A 15,843-nucleotide genomic window follows, 5' to 3' on the forward strand; every position below is an offset into this window, starting at 1 on the left:
AAGAGAATGTTTATTAGGATTGGATCCTAAGAGGTAGAGATGAATTTCTAAGTAACCATCATAATCACGTGTGGAGACGACTATGTTATATTTGTAATATCTGAATATTCCTGTGACCCTTTCTACTTGCTAGTGACTGTCCTTGCCATATTCCACGAGCTTCAAGTGGATGTTGAACTCTACGCACTTCTTTTTGGGGAGAGTGTCCTCAATGACGCCGTTGCCATAGTGCTGTCTTCGTAAGTGTTCTTTTTTCTTACTATATTCTGTATATTCAATGTCAGGGTACTAGGAACCACAAGTTACTTATTGAATAAAGTGCATTATGAATGCAGACATTTGAAAGAATGAGGCTTTTGTTTCCTCTTAAAGAAATACATACTTAAAGACAACATGGAAAATTCCAGGAAGAAAAAGGAAGAAAAAAATGATATGTCCTCCTCACACCTAAAGACAGTTACTATAAAGATTCAGGGTACATTGCCTTTTATTTTTGTTTTGTATCCATGCTATTTTTACACAGTTGTGATTATGGCGTGTATATAATTTTTTATTCTTTTTTTTAACATTATAATATGAATGTTTCTCTTTAAATTAAATTTTGGAACAGATAATATATTTACGTGGTTCAAAAATCAAAACCATATAGAGAGGTGACATAGAAAAGTCACATTTTTACTCCTGTTCTCATCCACCTGTCCCCCCAGCCCCTGATATGTAACCTTTTTTATTAATTTCTTGTGTGTCTTCCTGTGTCTTATACAAATGCAAATACACATATGAATAAATATTTTTATTTGCCTCTTAGTTCTTATTTTAAAAGCAGGATAAATATGTTCTATACCTAGCTTTCTCTCATGCAACTATATCCTGGAGATCTTTCCATATCAATACAGAGGGTTTACTCATTCTATGTACTATACTATGAACTGTATTATAGTTTATTTAATCAGTCTCCTATTGCTGGAAACTTAAGAGTTTTCAGTCCTTTGCTATCCCAAGCAATGCTGCAGTGATTAACCTTGAACTCACCTGTTTTATACGGACAGAGGTATATTAGTGGGATAACTTTCCAGAAGTGAGATTAGCATGTTAAACGGTAAATACATTTGTAATTTTTTTTTAATTTTTTTTTAATGTTATTTATTTTTGAGAGACAGAGCATGAGTGGGGAAGGGGCAGAGAGAGGAGGAGACACAGAATCCGAAGCAGGCTCCAGGCTCTGAGCTGTCAGCACAGAGCTCGACACGGGGCTTGAACTCACAAACTGCGAGATTATGACCTGAGCCAAAGTCAGACGCTCAACTGACTGAGCCACCCAGGCGCCCCAATACATTTGTATTTTTGTTAGACATTGCTAAATCGCCCGTCAAAGAGATTATGCCATTTTGTACTTTAACCATTGAATTATGGGAGTGCCTGTTTCCTCATAGCTTCACCAACAGAATATTTGTCAAACTTTTGTATTTTTGCCAATTTGATGATTGAGCAATCTCTCGTTGTAGTTCAAGTTGTATTTCTCTTCTTTAACATAAGCATTGCAGAAACATTTGTTAATTTTCAGAAGTGCCAAATAATACACTTTTTAAGGACAGTTATTGAAATGAGCAATATTTTAATCTACTTATAGAAATTACTATGCATGTTATTAGAAGTGTTTACAGGTGAATGAGTCTAAACCTCTGAGGAATTCAATCCTGCCAATCCACTCCTACTAAGCAAATACCTAGCCCTGTAAACAGTTGCCTTTACTCCAAACCGTCTAGTGGGTGGAGGCCAGGGATGCTGCTCAGTATCCTTCAATACACGGGACAGCATTCACCACCCAACAGATAATTCTCTGGCCCCAAATATCAATAGTGCCGGGACTGAGAAACCCTGGTGTTCTAACCAAGATCACTTTTACATTGTTAACATTGAAATTAGTATCACCTACTCTTTTGTGTTCTATCTTTTGTCATTATTTATGATAATAAAATTAATACGTTTGTAACAAAAATTTCAAAGTATTTGACTTAGAATGGAGAAAATTCCTGAAATTTCAGCTCTCAGAAATAACCACTATTAAAGTTTTCATCCAGACTTTTCCTTTAGAATAATAAAATGCATATAAATATGTTAATAATTTTTAAACAAAAGCATAGCACTAAACATATTCTTCTATAACTTGCTTTCCTCATTTGGACATTTTACTACATTAATAACTTCTATTATCCTATTGTATGGATACACCACAAATTTACCTCTCCTATCCCCTATTAATGTGTGGTGTTTTCTAATACATTATTGTGAATGGCACTGCAGTGAACATATTTATGTGTAAATTTCTATGAATCATTATGGATATTTCTGTAGGATATTTTTTAGAAGTAGAATTTCTAGGGGCGCCTGGGTGGCTCAGTCGGTTAAGTATCTGACTCTTGGTTTTGGCTCGGGTCATGATCTTGCAGTTTGTGAGTTCAAGCCCCTCATCAGGCTCTGTGCTGATGGTGTGGAGCCTGCTTGGGATTCTATCTGCCCCTTCCCCACTCAGGATAAATAAACTTTAAAATTTTTTTTAAAAAAGAAGTAGAATTTCTAGGCCAATGGATGTGACCAGTAAAACATTGAGAGAGGTGGTCCTATTTCCCTCTAAAAACAGATCTACTTTGAAAGTTGCACAACATGTAAAAGGAGCCGCAGGTATAGTAATGTAGTGTCCAGGAATGTAGCACAAGAAAATAGTCCAAAATTTGTAAAAAGTGTAAATATGCTCTTTCACATTTTTGTTTAGAGTAGCAAAAATATTAGAAGCAACTTTTAAATATCTAACAGTGGGGAAATGGTTAAACAAATCGTTACATCCATCTGGACCATTTTTGAAGTCTTAAAAACCATGGTTAGAGAGACTAATAGTTTATGTCATTGTCGGATGAAGAAGCAGAATTAAAAACCATATATTCCCTATAATTACAACTAAACATGAAATAGCACACATGTAACAAGTAGAGGGGAAAGAAATAGAGAAGGCAAATAAGACAGCTCTGTCAGGGCAGTAGAACGAAGGAATGATTTTTCCCCCTCGATTGTACATTGTATTACTTTTAGGATTAACAAAAGTATTTATAGGGGCGCCTGGGTGGTTCAGTCGGTTGAGCATCCCACTTGGGCTCAGGTCATGATCTCACGGTTCATGGGTTCGAGCCCTGCATCGGGCTCTGTGCTGACAGCTCAGAGCCTGGAGCCTGCTTCGGATTCTGTGTCTCCCTCTCTCTCTGCCCCTCCCCTGCTCACACTCTGTCTCTCTCTGTGTGTCTCTCTCCAAAATGAATAAACATTTTAAAACATTTTAAAGTATAAAAATATGGCTGCCTCAAGATAAAGTAATATTTGTGGAAGAGATGAGCTAGGATATCAATCCAGAGGCCAGTGTTTGACAAGAAAAAATAACCCTCTCGTGTGTTCTCAGCCCACCATGCTTTCATGTGTTCCTGTATATTTTAGTGATTAAAGAACAAAATCATGACTAGTGTGAGTCTTGAGTTTACATGAACGAATCCAGGGAAAGCAATCTTAGGAGGCATGGCGTAGATATTTTTTTTTGTTCCAGCCAGCATTTTGAAAGCTGTCACCAGGGAGAAAGAAGATTGTAGCAGCAAGATTCTTTTCTCCAGCCAGCTGCTACATTTTCCTGTTCTTGTGTGGTCAAATCTCATTTATGGTGGTGAGGCCCTTTATGTATGGGCAAGATAGCATGACATTAGAGGCCATTTCTTATTTATTAAAATAATAATTTTTTAACCTAACTGCGGAGGCATGAGAAGAACTTGGTATACATGGTGTAGCAAGCCCATTTTTCAGCCTTGAACCTTAAAACACACACACACACACACACACACACTGCAGTAACCACAGGGAGAATTCATTATATATTCCTAGGAATGTGTTTTTTCTCCTTCGTCTCTTTGACATGACTTATATGACATCTTTGAGTCTAGACTTTTTATAAAAACCCTCGGACCTCAATTAACTGAGATGAGAACTGATTTAGTAATGGTAGGTACTCTCGCCAGACACCTGCTGGCAACAGTGATTTTCTCCGCCATTTCTGTTGGGCGACTGTTCTAAAAAGAAGCATTTTAAGACCAGGTTTGGACTGTAGGTTCAAGATGGAGAGTGTCTCCTGTAATTGTCTGTCTTAGCTTCTTGCAGAATGACTTTTCTTTCAGAAGTTTGAGGTGGAGATCCAGCTGGGCAAGCTAAAAGTACGGTCAAGTGGATTCAAATTCCTTGGATGGACTTTCAGGCCCATTTGCCTGTAAAAGTCCATTTCAGTGAGTGAATGGATGTTAGGCATAGGGCCCATTCTGGTATTCTAAAAGTCGACAGGGAAAACAAAATGTGACCTGGTTGAGTACTGAACAGTATTGAGCAGTATTCTTTATATTCTTATCCCTCTGCTGGAAATAAGTGGAATTTTTCATTAGTTTCTTCACATTAGTGTGTCAGGGCTTGTAGGCACTGAGTGCTAGTAAGTCTTAAACAGAGTCCTGAAAGAATAGTGCTGCACAGGATGTTGTCGCTGGAGGAAAAGCCTTGGTGCAACTTCATATAGAGGACCGTAAAACATTCTGTCCCCTGAAAATGTCATTTACATAAAAGCGGAGTTTTCTTGCTAGTTGCATCCACCACAGGGCATTTTGGTAACCTTTTGTCCTTGTTTTGGCAATTCGAATAGAAAGTTTTTGTCCTCTCCCCCACACCCCTCACCCTGACCCCAATTTCATCTTTCAAGCTCTGCTACACCAGATGATGTATTTATTTATTTATTTTTATTTTTATTTTTTTTTTACATGTTTTTAAAGTAAAACCTGCTTCTGGAAGTAAAAACAGTCACTCTTTTGTAGCTCAATAGTGGCATACCAGCCAGCCGGAGACAACAGCCACACCTTTGATGTCACAGCCATGTTCAAGTCCATTGGGATTTTCCTTGGGATCTTCAGTGGATCTTTCGCAATGGGTGCCGCTACTGGTGTGGTGACAGCTTTAATATCCTTTTATTAATTTTCCTTGTTAACCTAACAAAGTGGTTGAATACTGTATTCCACGGTTTCTCCTAATTCCATAATTGTCACTGTGTTATAATTATTAACCTTATAACCAAGTACTTGGCTTGAAAACGTTAGGCAGTCATCTTTTCCGATAGATAAATAAAGGAATTTCATCGTTTTGCATTCAGCTCCATGCCTTCAAACTTTCACTAAAAAAGTCTAATTAGAGACAGTGACCCCTCCAAGATTGTAGACTAAATTGATATAAGGTAAATATATTTCACAGAGCCTCGGAGTATTCTGCACTACTCTTCATTTGCTTTTTGTTGAATAGGACGAATAGAAATGTGCGACCACGATGCCTATTGAACAAAAGAGGCTTCCTGGGTTTGGACAGATGGGAGTTCATCTCAGCTCTTAACCGATTTTAACCTTCTGTTCCAGAGTCTTTGGCATTGCCACCAGTCTGCTACTGGAAATGTTGGGCAAGCCATTCTTATGTTCATTCAAAAAACACTTCCTGATTGCCTCCTGCATGCCAGATGCTACGCTCTGGGCGTCAAAGATGGACAAGACAAATGTGGCCTCTGCCTTCCTGGTGCTTCCTGTATAGGAGCACCGACATTTCGCCTGTGGACGGACCTTTAGTGTAGGAAGGTGGCAGGTGGGGACAGCAGGGAAGATGAGTGGGACTAGATGACCTCTAAAGAGCTTCCAGTTCGAGAACTGTAAGATATTTTTATATAAAACAAATACTCTTTGGGGCACCTGGCTGACTCAGTCAGTAGAGCGTGTGACTCTTGATCTCAGGGTTGTGAGTTCAAGCCCCACATTGGGTGTAGAGGCTACTTAAAAGTAAAATCTTTTTAAAAAATTTTTAAATCTTTATTTATTTTTGAGAGAGAGACAGAGTGTGAGCAGGGGAGAAGCAGAGAGAGAGGGAGACACAGAATCCGAAGTGGGCTCCAGGTCCCGAGCTGTCAGCACAGAGCCCGACGCGGGGCTCAAACTCACGAACCGTGAGATCGTGACCTGAGCCGCAGTCGGACGCTCAATCAACTGAGCCGCCCAGGCGCCCCAAAAATAAAATCTTAAAAAAAAAAAAAAACTTTTTTCAAGGATCTGTAAGTTTGCTCTACTTCAGCTTTGCGCTGGAAGGGACTCGTCTTATGGCTTTTTACAGGTGAACTGAGGCACAAAGAGACAGTAAGATGTTCTGAAGGAGGGGCCAGGACAGATCGTATCACTGCCCCATTAACAATCTCCTTGAGGGTAGGGAGTATATCTTGTTAGGAATCTTTTTGTTGTGGTACACAGTTGTTGAAGTGAATGTAGACTCCAGTCTGAGATTTGTCACAGGCCTACACAGGCCCTTCTCCCCTTGACTAACAAAATACTTTTGAGATTAGTGTACGTGGGTGACGTGCCTCGGTTGCTTCATCATGGACTACTCTGCATCACAGAGGTGCTAGGGGATCAAATGAACATGAAATCTCATGGAAATGCCATGTACTGAGTGAATGTAAATCGCTATAATTACGGAAGCTGTCTTGCTTCGGGTTGCAGATTTATAATCAGAGCTGGCATGTTGTGTGTCTGCTCTGTCACTCCCGTCTCTGCCTGTCCTTTATGATGTGGTTTCCGGCAAGGCATGCGATACCCATAAAATGATCGGATTGACAAAACTGCGGCTTCCTCACGGAAGCAAAGACTGCTGACTCCTCGGTATGACGCTCGTTTTAAGAGTTCCTTCGCTTTGGTGCCTCCTTATTCTGTGACTTTTGTGTTAGACCGGAGAACCCTTCTTGTGTGGTTGCCTTGCTTCGACTTTTTTTTTTCTAGTCGCACTTCTGTATCACGAGATCTTGTTATCAACCTTGACGGTCTTACGTGACAAAGTTCACCAAATTACGGGAGTTCCATTTGTTGGAGACAGGCTTGTTCTTCTTGATGTCCTGGAGTACTTTCCTCTTGGCTGAAGCGTGGGGTTTCACAGGTAGGGTCCTTGCCCCTTTTCATTGTAAACGTTCACAGGGAGTGACTTTAGCAGTCATTTTTTTTTTTTTTTCTACCTATGGGCAGAGCTTCTAGTATTGGAACAAACTCGTTAGGGTTGGGATTTACGCAGTTACTTCATGGTATAAAAAGAAAAGATTTTTAACGGAAGTGGTTCCTCTTAACAAAGTAAGTGACAACTGGAAATTCCAACACTGAGCATATGATCTTCTGTGAAGTAAAAGCCTCACTCTGAAAGTCGGGAATTCTCCTTTGATGTGAACTTGGAACTTGTTGTCTTTATAGGCGTGGTTGCGGTGTTGTTCTGCGGCATCACACAGGCCCATTACACGTACAATAATCTGTCCACAGAGTCTCAGCATAGAACTAAACAGGTAAGACAAACTTTAGTTTGTGAATAAACTTTTCCTCCTTGCAGCAAAACAGAAGTCTTTTTTTTTTTTTTTTGTTACTGAAAAATCATCTTTAGTTGGTTCCAAACAGTGCCTATTCATTTCAGCTTCTCTCACTTTGACTCTGGAAATCGATGGGGGTTGAGGGGTGGCAGCTCTTAAGGTAGAGATAGTTCAGCACAAAAGCGAGGGGCCATTAGTATCGTGGCTCCAGCGATCAGTTAGCTTCCTTTCCTTGTTTTCCTAAGAGGAACGTTTTGGAAGTTCGTTCAGGTCTGACTAGAAGTACCTCCGGGTGATAGAAATAAGGTTCATTTCTGATCCGACTGGGTCTGCTGCCGGGTGCCCCAGAGAAGAGAAGATCGACTTCCTTTCAGGCACTTCACAGCCGCTGTGTTTCCAGGAACGTCAGCTACACCAGTGCTTGGGTTTCCCGTGGTACTGAATGATCATTTGTGCAGGGTACCTGAAGGGAGTTCTAAAGGAAATAGACGTAGGGTTTTCTAGTCTTACGAAGCGTATGGAACGAGTGGATGAACAATTATGTAATGTCTGGAATAGAAACATGCCCGATTATGGTTATATCGAGAAATCCAAGCTTTCCGTTTTCCCAAATGATTAGAACACAGTGAGATTACCCAGGAAAGGACTCCTCTGATAAAGCAGGAGCAAATGCCCTAATTCTTTTTTTCTTTCTTCTGGAGCCAGAAATGTAGCATATGAACCTGTGCTTTTTTCTAACTCCTCAAGAGATTACACTTTTCTTCCCCAAGCATATACACTGGGGCTACAAATCCCTTTTACAAATTCATTCACTTCATTAAGTGTAGAGAAGAAAATCAGCTGGGGTATTTGGCATTTTTTCTAGACAATGAGGTGGGGAATTCAGAAACAACAAGGCAGGAGTTTCCAGTCTTATTGGTGATATGAAGCTTGTATAGCAGTAAAAAAAATCCCAGATTAATAGAACTTCTAGATTCTGTGTTTCAGATGATATGTCCTACAAGAGGTCAGAGAAGTGGAGAGAGGGTTTGAGGCCTGAAGAGGCGGGAAAACTATCAGAGAAGAAATGGTACACCTAGACAGATGGGAAGGATTCAGAAAAGCCTAGAAAAAGCATAAGCATAAGAAAAAAAACCCACAGGGAAATAATACCAGCAAAGGTAGAAACAGAAAGTAGGTAACGTTAGCGAATGGAAGCAGCGAAGTGTGGCCCCGGGGGTTGGCAGTCAATGACCAGACCTGCCTGTAAGGTCTGTGAGCTGAGGATGATGTTTACATTTCTCCAGTGGTTGGAAACAGATCAAAAGAAGAAGAAGATTTTGTGACACATGACAATGATATGAAATCCAGATTTCGGTGTCCACTAGTAGTTTTCTGGGCACACTGCCACACCCTTTTTTTTTTTTTTTAAACATGTAGTCCGTGGCTGCTTTTGTGCTTCATTGGCAGAATTGAGTGACTGTGACAGGGACCGTGTGGCCTGCACAGCCTCAAATATTTACTTTCTCTTTGGTCCTTCCCAGGAAAAGTTTGCCAACCCTTGGTGTCGTGGATTAAAACAGAGATTCTGTGTTGTTCCAAATCCTGGTTCCAGTACTTGCTGGCTGTGTGACAGGGGCAAGTTACATAACTTCTCTGTGCTTCAGTTTTATTATCTTCAAAATGAGGATAATCATAATACCTAGCTCACGGAGTTGTGAGATTAAAACAAGATAATGCTTGTAAAAGTCGCAAGCATAGTACCAGGCGCGTGATAAAAACTGTCTTAGCTATTAAACTAAAAAAGTTTAGCTTGATAATTAAGCAAATGAGTAACTAATAATAATAGTATATTAAGTCATTTAAAGTAAATTAAATATATACTTACTTATTTCCATTTTTCATTCCCATTTTTCAAGAATGAGGCAACTCCGGTTTAGAAAGGTTAACTTGCCCGGAGCTACACAGCCAGCTAGTGGGAAAAGCAGGATTCGAGCCAAGGCATTTTGACCCCCGGGCCCGTGTTGTTACTTAACCACTACCCTGTTTAGTGGGCCAGAGGGCTCACGTTCAAGAGCAGTGGTAGATAACTCTGATGGACCGAAGGATGTGGATTACAGAGGGCCTGGAATTCATTCAGTCGGCAAATCTTGAATCCCTATCGTGTCAGTAACACTTGACAGGCCGTGGTGTGAAGTGGTGGGGGTGGGCAGGCAGCAGGGGAGGGGACAGAGCATGTGGCTATAACGCGTAAGCCCCTGCTCCCTAAATGAGGGCTAAGACCCACGTCAAAAGTGAAATCACACGAGGAGGTGATACAAGACTTGTCATGAAGCGTTCAATGCCAAGAGAAGAGAATTTGAACTAGATATTCCAGCCTAAAAGAGGGAAGGGTCTTCAAACTGCCATGCTGAGAGAGACCCCCTGGGTGAGGGTGCAGGATGGGGGCGTCAGGGACACAGTCAGGGGCCCTTTGCAGCAGTAGGGGCGGGCGGTGATGAAAGCCAGAAAGACAGACGAAGGCAGTGGCAGGGATGGCAAGGAACATCCCCAGAGAACACTTCACAAGGTTTGGAGAAGGAAGAGGAGAATGACTGAACATGGGGATTGGGCAAAGGAAGCCGACGGAGGGACGTGCAGAGGCGACATTTCTGGCTTTCTCCGTGGGACCAGAAATGTCCTGTCTACGTTTGCTCCCCTCTGAAGCACATATTTTGGGGATGTACGTGGGCTTTACCTAGGGGAAGGGTCTGCTTCATTATCTTAGTGATAGTCGTGTTTTCAAATGACGTAACTTAATGCACTTACTGGACTAACCTTTTAAAATTTCGTTTCAGTTGTTTGAGCTTCTCAATTTCTTGGCAGAGAATTTCATCTTCTCCTACATGGGACTGACACTGTTCACCTTCCAGAACCATGTCTTTAACCCGACATTTGTAGTAGGTGCATTTGTATCCTTTGTTATGTGTTCTATTTTGAAAACTTGTTTTCACTTGAGGCTTGCGCTTGTTTTCTGGAGGGGTGGTTGATAAGAATACATTTAAGTATATGAAATTTCCCTCTGAGCAAAACGAATAAGGATTTCGACTCTTGCTCCTATTCTGTATTCCATTCTCTCCGCTGTTGTTGAGTGCACAGATAATACAGGTCAAAATGACAGAAGGAAGCCCCCGCCCATCCCGCCAGTCCCCCAGAATACAACTGTCCTCTGTCATTGAAGGGGAGAGAGAAAGAGTGGGTCCTGGGGAAGAGTTTGCGCTCTGCTCCCTAAGGCAGTGGTCGCAGGAGGGTCAAAGGCCGACGGAGGCTGCTTTCTTCTGTCTTAGTCTCTGTCCCTGTCTTTAAACAGCAGTCGAAATGGAAAAGCTGAGTCCATGAAAGCGAGTGCCAGCCTCGGGAGAAAGCAGGTGAAAATGGAATCTAACACATGTGGAGAGGGGTTGGCCTCCAGAGGGAGGAGGCACAGCTCCACTGTTGTCCCAGGAGAGGACAGGGCGTGTAAAGATGGCTGCCGTACACAAGTAAGATGGCATTCCTGTCTGCTGGCTTCTGTTTTTATCTGTGGAGTAGGAGGTGGGAGCACCTGCTGAGAAGGAGGTAGGAGCAGGTGGCCTATCAGTTTTCTGTTGTAGCACCAACTAGCCTAAAATTTAGCAGCTTAAAACAACAAATATGTATTACCTCGCACAGTTTCTGAGGGTCAGGAATCCGGGAACAGCCTAGCTGGGTTCTGGCACAAAGATCTCTTGCGAGGTTACTGTCTCGCTCTGGGCTGGAACTGCACTCTCTCAGGACTTGACCGAGGGTGGGGGATCCTCTCCAGGCTCACTCCCATGGCTGTTAGCTGGAGGCCTAAGTTTTTCTCCAGGGACTTCTCCATGGGACAGCTTACAACATAGCTTCCCCCAGAGGGAGAGCGTCAAGATGGAAGCCAGAGTGTCTTTTATAACCTAATCTAGGAAGTGACCATCATCCCTTCCACCTATTGGTCACACAGATGGACGCTGATACAGTGTGAGCGGGGACTACACAGAGGGGCGAGTACTAGGAGGCAGGGATCATTGGGAGCCATCTTGGAGGCTGTCTTCCACAGGTAATAGGAGTTTGGAGGAGATTTGGAAATAGCTGTAGAGAGTGGGGGAGCGAGTGAGCGAGTGAATTGACCAAAGAAATGCTGTGGGATTGCTGAGCGGTATTAAGGACCCATTTGGGTTTGAGGAATAGGTAACTGACAGTGGAATCAGTCTGCCCTGTTGTACTATTGTGTCCAGGAGTACTTGGCTGGCAGCATGAAGAAGACTGAGATGGGTCCTTGCAGGTTTGGGGTCTAGTCCAGTGACTACAGTGAAATCCCAGAGAGGGGCAGATGAATCCAGGGTATAGGGAAGAGTGTTATTTTTTAATTTCTTTTTCTTAAGCTTATTTTTTTTTTTTTTATTTTGAGAGAGAAAGAGAGCGTGAGTGGGGGAGAGGGAGAGAGAGAATCCCAAGCAGGCTCCGTGCTGTCAGCATGTAGCCCGACTCAGGGCTCGATCTCACAAACTGTGAGATCATGACCTGTGCCGGAATCAAGAGTCGAGACACTTAACCAGCTGAGCCACCCGGGCGCCCCGGGAAGAGTGTTAATAAGATGTGGCTGAGAATGGAAGCAAAGAGCAGAGAGGGCTGGACTGGTTGTTTGAGGGAAGAGTTGAGAACTCTTTGCGTGGGACGTCCCAGGGAGGTGGGGGAACCATCCGAGTGGGATAGATAAACAAACATGGAAGCAGAGAGTGTGGTTGGGGGTGAGATGTTTGCATTAGTGGTTTCCAAAAGAAATAGTTTTAAAAACTTCAGAATGAAGTTTCTGCCAAAGAGATTAGCAGAGGGGCGCCTGGGTGGCTCAATCGGTTAAGCGTCCGACTTCGGCTCAGGTCATGATCTCACGGTCCGTGAGTTCGAGCCCTGCGTCGGGCTCTGTGCTGACAGCTCAGAGCCTGGAGCCCGCTTCAGGTTCTGTGTCTCCCTCTCTCTCTGCCCCTCCCCCATTCATGCTCTGTCTCTGTCTCAAAAATAAATAAACCTTAGAAAAAATTTTAAAAAAACAGAGATTAGCAGAAATATTTTTTAAATTAAGACTTTAAGCAGCATGTCTGTGAAAGTGAGGTCTTACTGAAATGCCATTCTGGAGTGTTTTCGTTTTCTGGGAACGAACTTCAGGCAAAAAAAGAGAAAACCCTATAAATAAGAGAAGAACCCTAGCTGGAAGACTCCCATGAGACCAGTATAACTTCCTATCCTGCCAGTCTTTGAGAATTTTTTGAGCAGTCAAGTGGCTTGATCCACTATACTTCTCCAGAAACGAGGCTAAATATTCTCCATAGGTTTCTGAGTCTGTTAGGAATTCCGGTTCCTCGGTACAAACGCCTACCATGAACATTGACTTTTACCGGGAGAGAGTTGTCCTCTTGCTGGCTATGTTAGTTCGGAGGTAGGTTTGGTTTTATGTGACAGTGACCCAAATTAACCCAGGTGGAAGCAAGGTAGAAGTTTCTTTCTTTCTCATGTAAAAGTCTGAACTGGTGTGGCAGCTCTACCTCACAAAGTCATCAGGGACCCATGCAGCCTCCTTGCAACCATCCTTGGGGAGTTGCCCTTTCTCTTAGGGGCCAAGGTGGCTCCGCCCTGTGTCTGCCGATTCTTTTTAAGGACGTGACCCAGGATAGGTACACATCATTTCCACTTTAACATCCATTGGGTTACACTTACCTACAAGAGAGGCTGGGAATTACATTCTTTATCTAGGTGCCCGTGTACACAGATGAAAATTGGAGGCGGAAGTGAGGAGTGTCTCCTCCTAGAGAGGAAGGGAAAGATAGATATTGGGGATAACACTAGCACTCACTGCCATGTTGGCCCACATGTTATTTTGTGTTTTCTTTTTTCAAGGAATCACTATTTTTTATTTTTTTAAGTTTATTTATTTTTGAGAGAGAGAGAGACAGACAGACAGACAGACACTGCACAAGTGGGGGAGAGGCAGATAGGGAGAGAGAGAATCCCAAGCAGGCTCAAACCCATGAAACCATGAGCTCATGACCTGAGCCAAAACCAGGAGTCAGATGCTTAACTGACTGAGCCACCCAGGCACCCCACAGAATCGCTATTTTTAATGGTCTTTGTACTCTAGAGTAGTTTTAGATTTACAGAAAAATTGTGAGCATAATACAGAAAGCTCCCATATACCCCATGCCCAGGTTCCCCTGTTATTAACATCTCACATTAGCATGGTGCACTTGTCACAGTTCGTGAACCAATATTGACACATTATCATCACCTGAAGCTCATACTTTATTCAGGCTCTCAGAATTTTTCCCTCATGGCCTTTTCCTCGTCCAAAATCCCATCCACGATGCCACATTTCATTTAGTTGTCATGCTTTGTTAAGTTCTGGTCGACCGTGACGGTTTTGCAAACTTGTTTTTGATGATCCTTGATAGTTTTGAGGGGCTACCAGTAAAATGTTTTGCAGGGCGTGTCCCAACCAGAATTTGTCTGACATCTCCCCCGTGATTAGCCTGGGGTTGTGCATTCTTTGGGAGGAAGTCACAGAGGTAAGGTGCCATTCTCCTCGCATTGTATCAAAGGTACATACTTGCAGGCATGTTAATAACGTTGGCATCAGCCTTAATCACTTGATTGAGATAGTGTTGGTCAGGCCACTCCACTGTAAAGTTACTCATTTTCCCCCTTTCTATATCGTACCGCTTAGATGGAGTCCATCTCCTCAAGGAGTTCTTTCCATGGGGTATTTATCTGTCCCCCTCCATTTATTGTTTTCTTGTCATTTATATCAGGATGGACTCAATGATATTTATTTTATACTTTGGGTCATGATACATTACTACTTTCTAAAATTTTGTTGCCCAAACTGTTCCTGCTTTGGCCATTTGGAACTCTTTCAGTGGGTACTTTGTCCCTTTGTCCCCTTACCACCATCGTTATGTGCTTTGAATTTTTTTAAGTTTATTTAATTTGAGAGACAGCACATGAGCAGGAGAGGGGCAGAGAGAGAGGGAGAGAGAGAGAATCCCAAGCAAGCTCTGAACTGTCAGCATAGAGCACAGTGCAGGGCTCAAACCCACAAACCATGAGATCCTGACCTGAACTGAAACCAAGAGTCGGACGCTTAACCGACTGTGCCACCCAGGGGCCCCGAAGTTTTGTGTTTTTTTTGTTTTTTGTTTTTTGTTTTAAGTAGGCTTCACACTCAGCGTGGAGCCCAACACAGGGCTTGAACTCACAACCCTGAGATCAAGCCCTGAGCTGAGATCAATAGTCGGATGCTTAACCGACTGAGCCACCCAGACACCCTTTGAACACTTCCTTACTTCCTAGGGAAGATGCTTCAGACTCTTCTTGTATATTTTCTGCCCTAGCCTTGAATCAGCCATTTTTCCAAGGATCCCTGGCTCCTCTTATTGGGGAATGGTATTAGATATCAGGATCTGGGCTGTAGTGTATTCAGTGCCATTGAGGTATCCTGGCTTCTAGGCCCTCTCAGCTAACACAGGGAGGAAATATGTATGTATATGCTAGCTGCTATATGTGCGTATATCTATAAATACATATGTAACCATCCGTATGTCTGTTAAGCTAAACATAAGTTCATACTGATGTCTCCAACTCTAATCCGTTATCACGTGCATCATCCTGGCCGCCTCCTCTTGACTGATCTGTGAACTCCGATTCCAATAGTGAGAAACCTGGCTCCCACCATTGGAGACCGAACTTCTGAAGATGGTCTTTCACCATCTTGAATGTGTAGTGTAAATAGCATTAATGGTAAAAAAGAAATTTGCCTTAACCTATTAATTTTAGGTTGCTATTTTCTTGGGAAGAGCTGCTAATATTTACCCCTTGTCCCTCTTACTTAATTTGGGTAGAAGAAGTAAGATTGGATCAAATTTTCAGCACATGATGATGTTTGCTGGTAAGTTGTAACTTTCCCTCTCTTAGCCTACTCCAAGAAGCCACTCACCACACATATGCCAACTTGATTTTAAATGGAAATGATGTGCTAGTAAGATGAGACTCCCTGAAAGGTGGAAGTCGCAACCTCCAATAGAAAATTCTTTTTATAGTGTCCGATTCCCTTCTGTGAGAATGTTTTTCTGGTTTCAAATTCCTGGTTCAGAAATACAGCACATGTAGTGGAGAAGATAAAGATTAATGTATTTTCACACAAAAACCTGTTACGTATTTACGACAGCTGTATTCACAATTGCCAAAATCTGGAAATAGCCCAGTGGGTGAATGAATAGGCAAACTGTAGGATGTCCGTGAGGCCACGGAGTGCTCCTCAGCACTCAAACACCAAACTGTGGATAAGCACAACATGGACGAACCCTCAGGGCATCGTGCAGCGTGAAAGAAGCCAGTCT

General features: G+C 42.5%; 1 protein-coding gene across 6 annotated transcripts in view; it reads left to right on the forward strand.

Moving 5' to 3' along the window:
- SLC9A6 (solute carrier family 9 member A6) overlaps nt 1-15,843 on the forward strand; it is a 62,978-nt gene that overhangs the window by 25,319 nt on the left and 21,816 nt on the right. For all 6 annotated transcript variants that reach the window (XM_053201727.1, XM_053201728.1, XM_053201726.1 and 3 more), the window contains 6 exons: nt 134-239; nt 4,887-5,033; nt 6,926-7,026; nt 7,332-7,420; nt 10,258-10,371; nt 15,281-15,392. In XM_053201727.1, the coding sequence (XP_053057702.1) occupies nt 134-239; nt 4,887-5,033; nt 6,926-7,026; nt 7,332-7,420; nt 10,258-10,371; nt 15,281-15,392 (669 nt within the window). The remainder of the gene's footprint in view (nt 1-133; nt 240-4,886; nt 5,034-6,925; nt 7,027-7,331; nt 7,421-10,257; nt 10,372-15,280; nt 15,393-15,843) is intronic.

The sequence above is a fragment of the Acinonyx jubatus genome, chromosome X, assembly GCF_027475565.1.
Source record: "Acinonyx jubatus isolate Ajub_Pintada_27869175 chromosome X, VMU_Ajub_asm_v1.0, whole genome shotgun sequence".
NCBI classification, from domain to species: Eukaryota; Metazoa; Chordata; class Mammalia; order Carnivora; family Felidae; genus Acinonyx; species Acinonyx jubatus.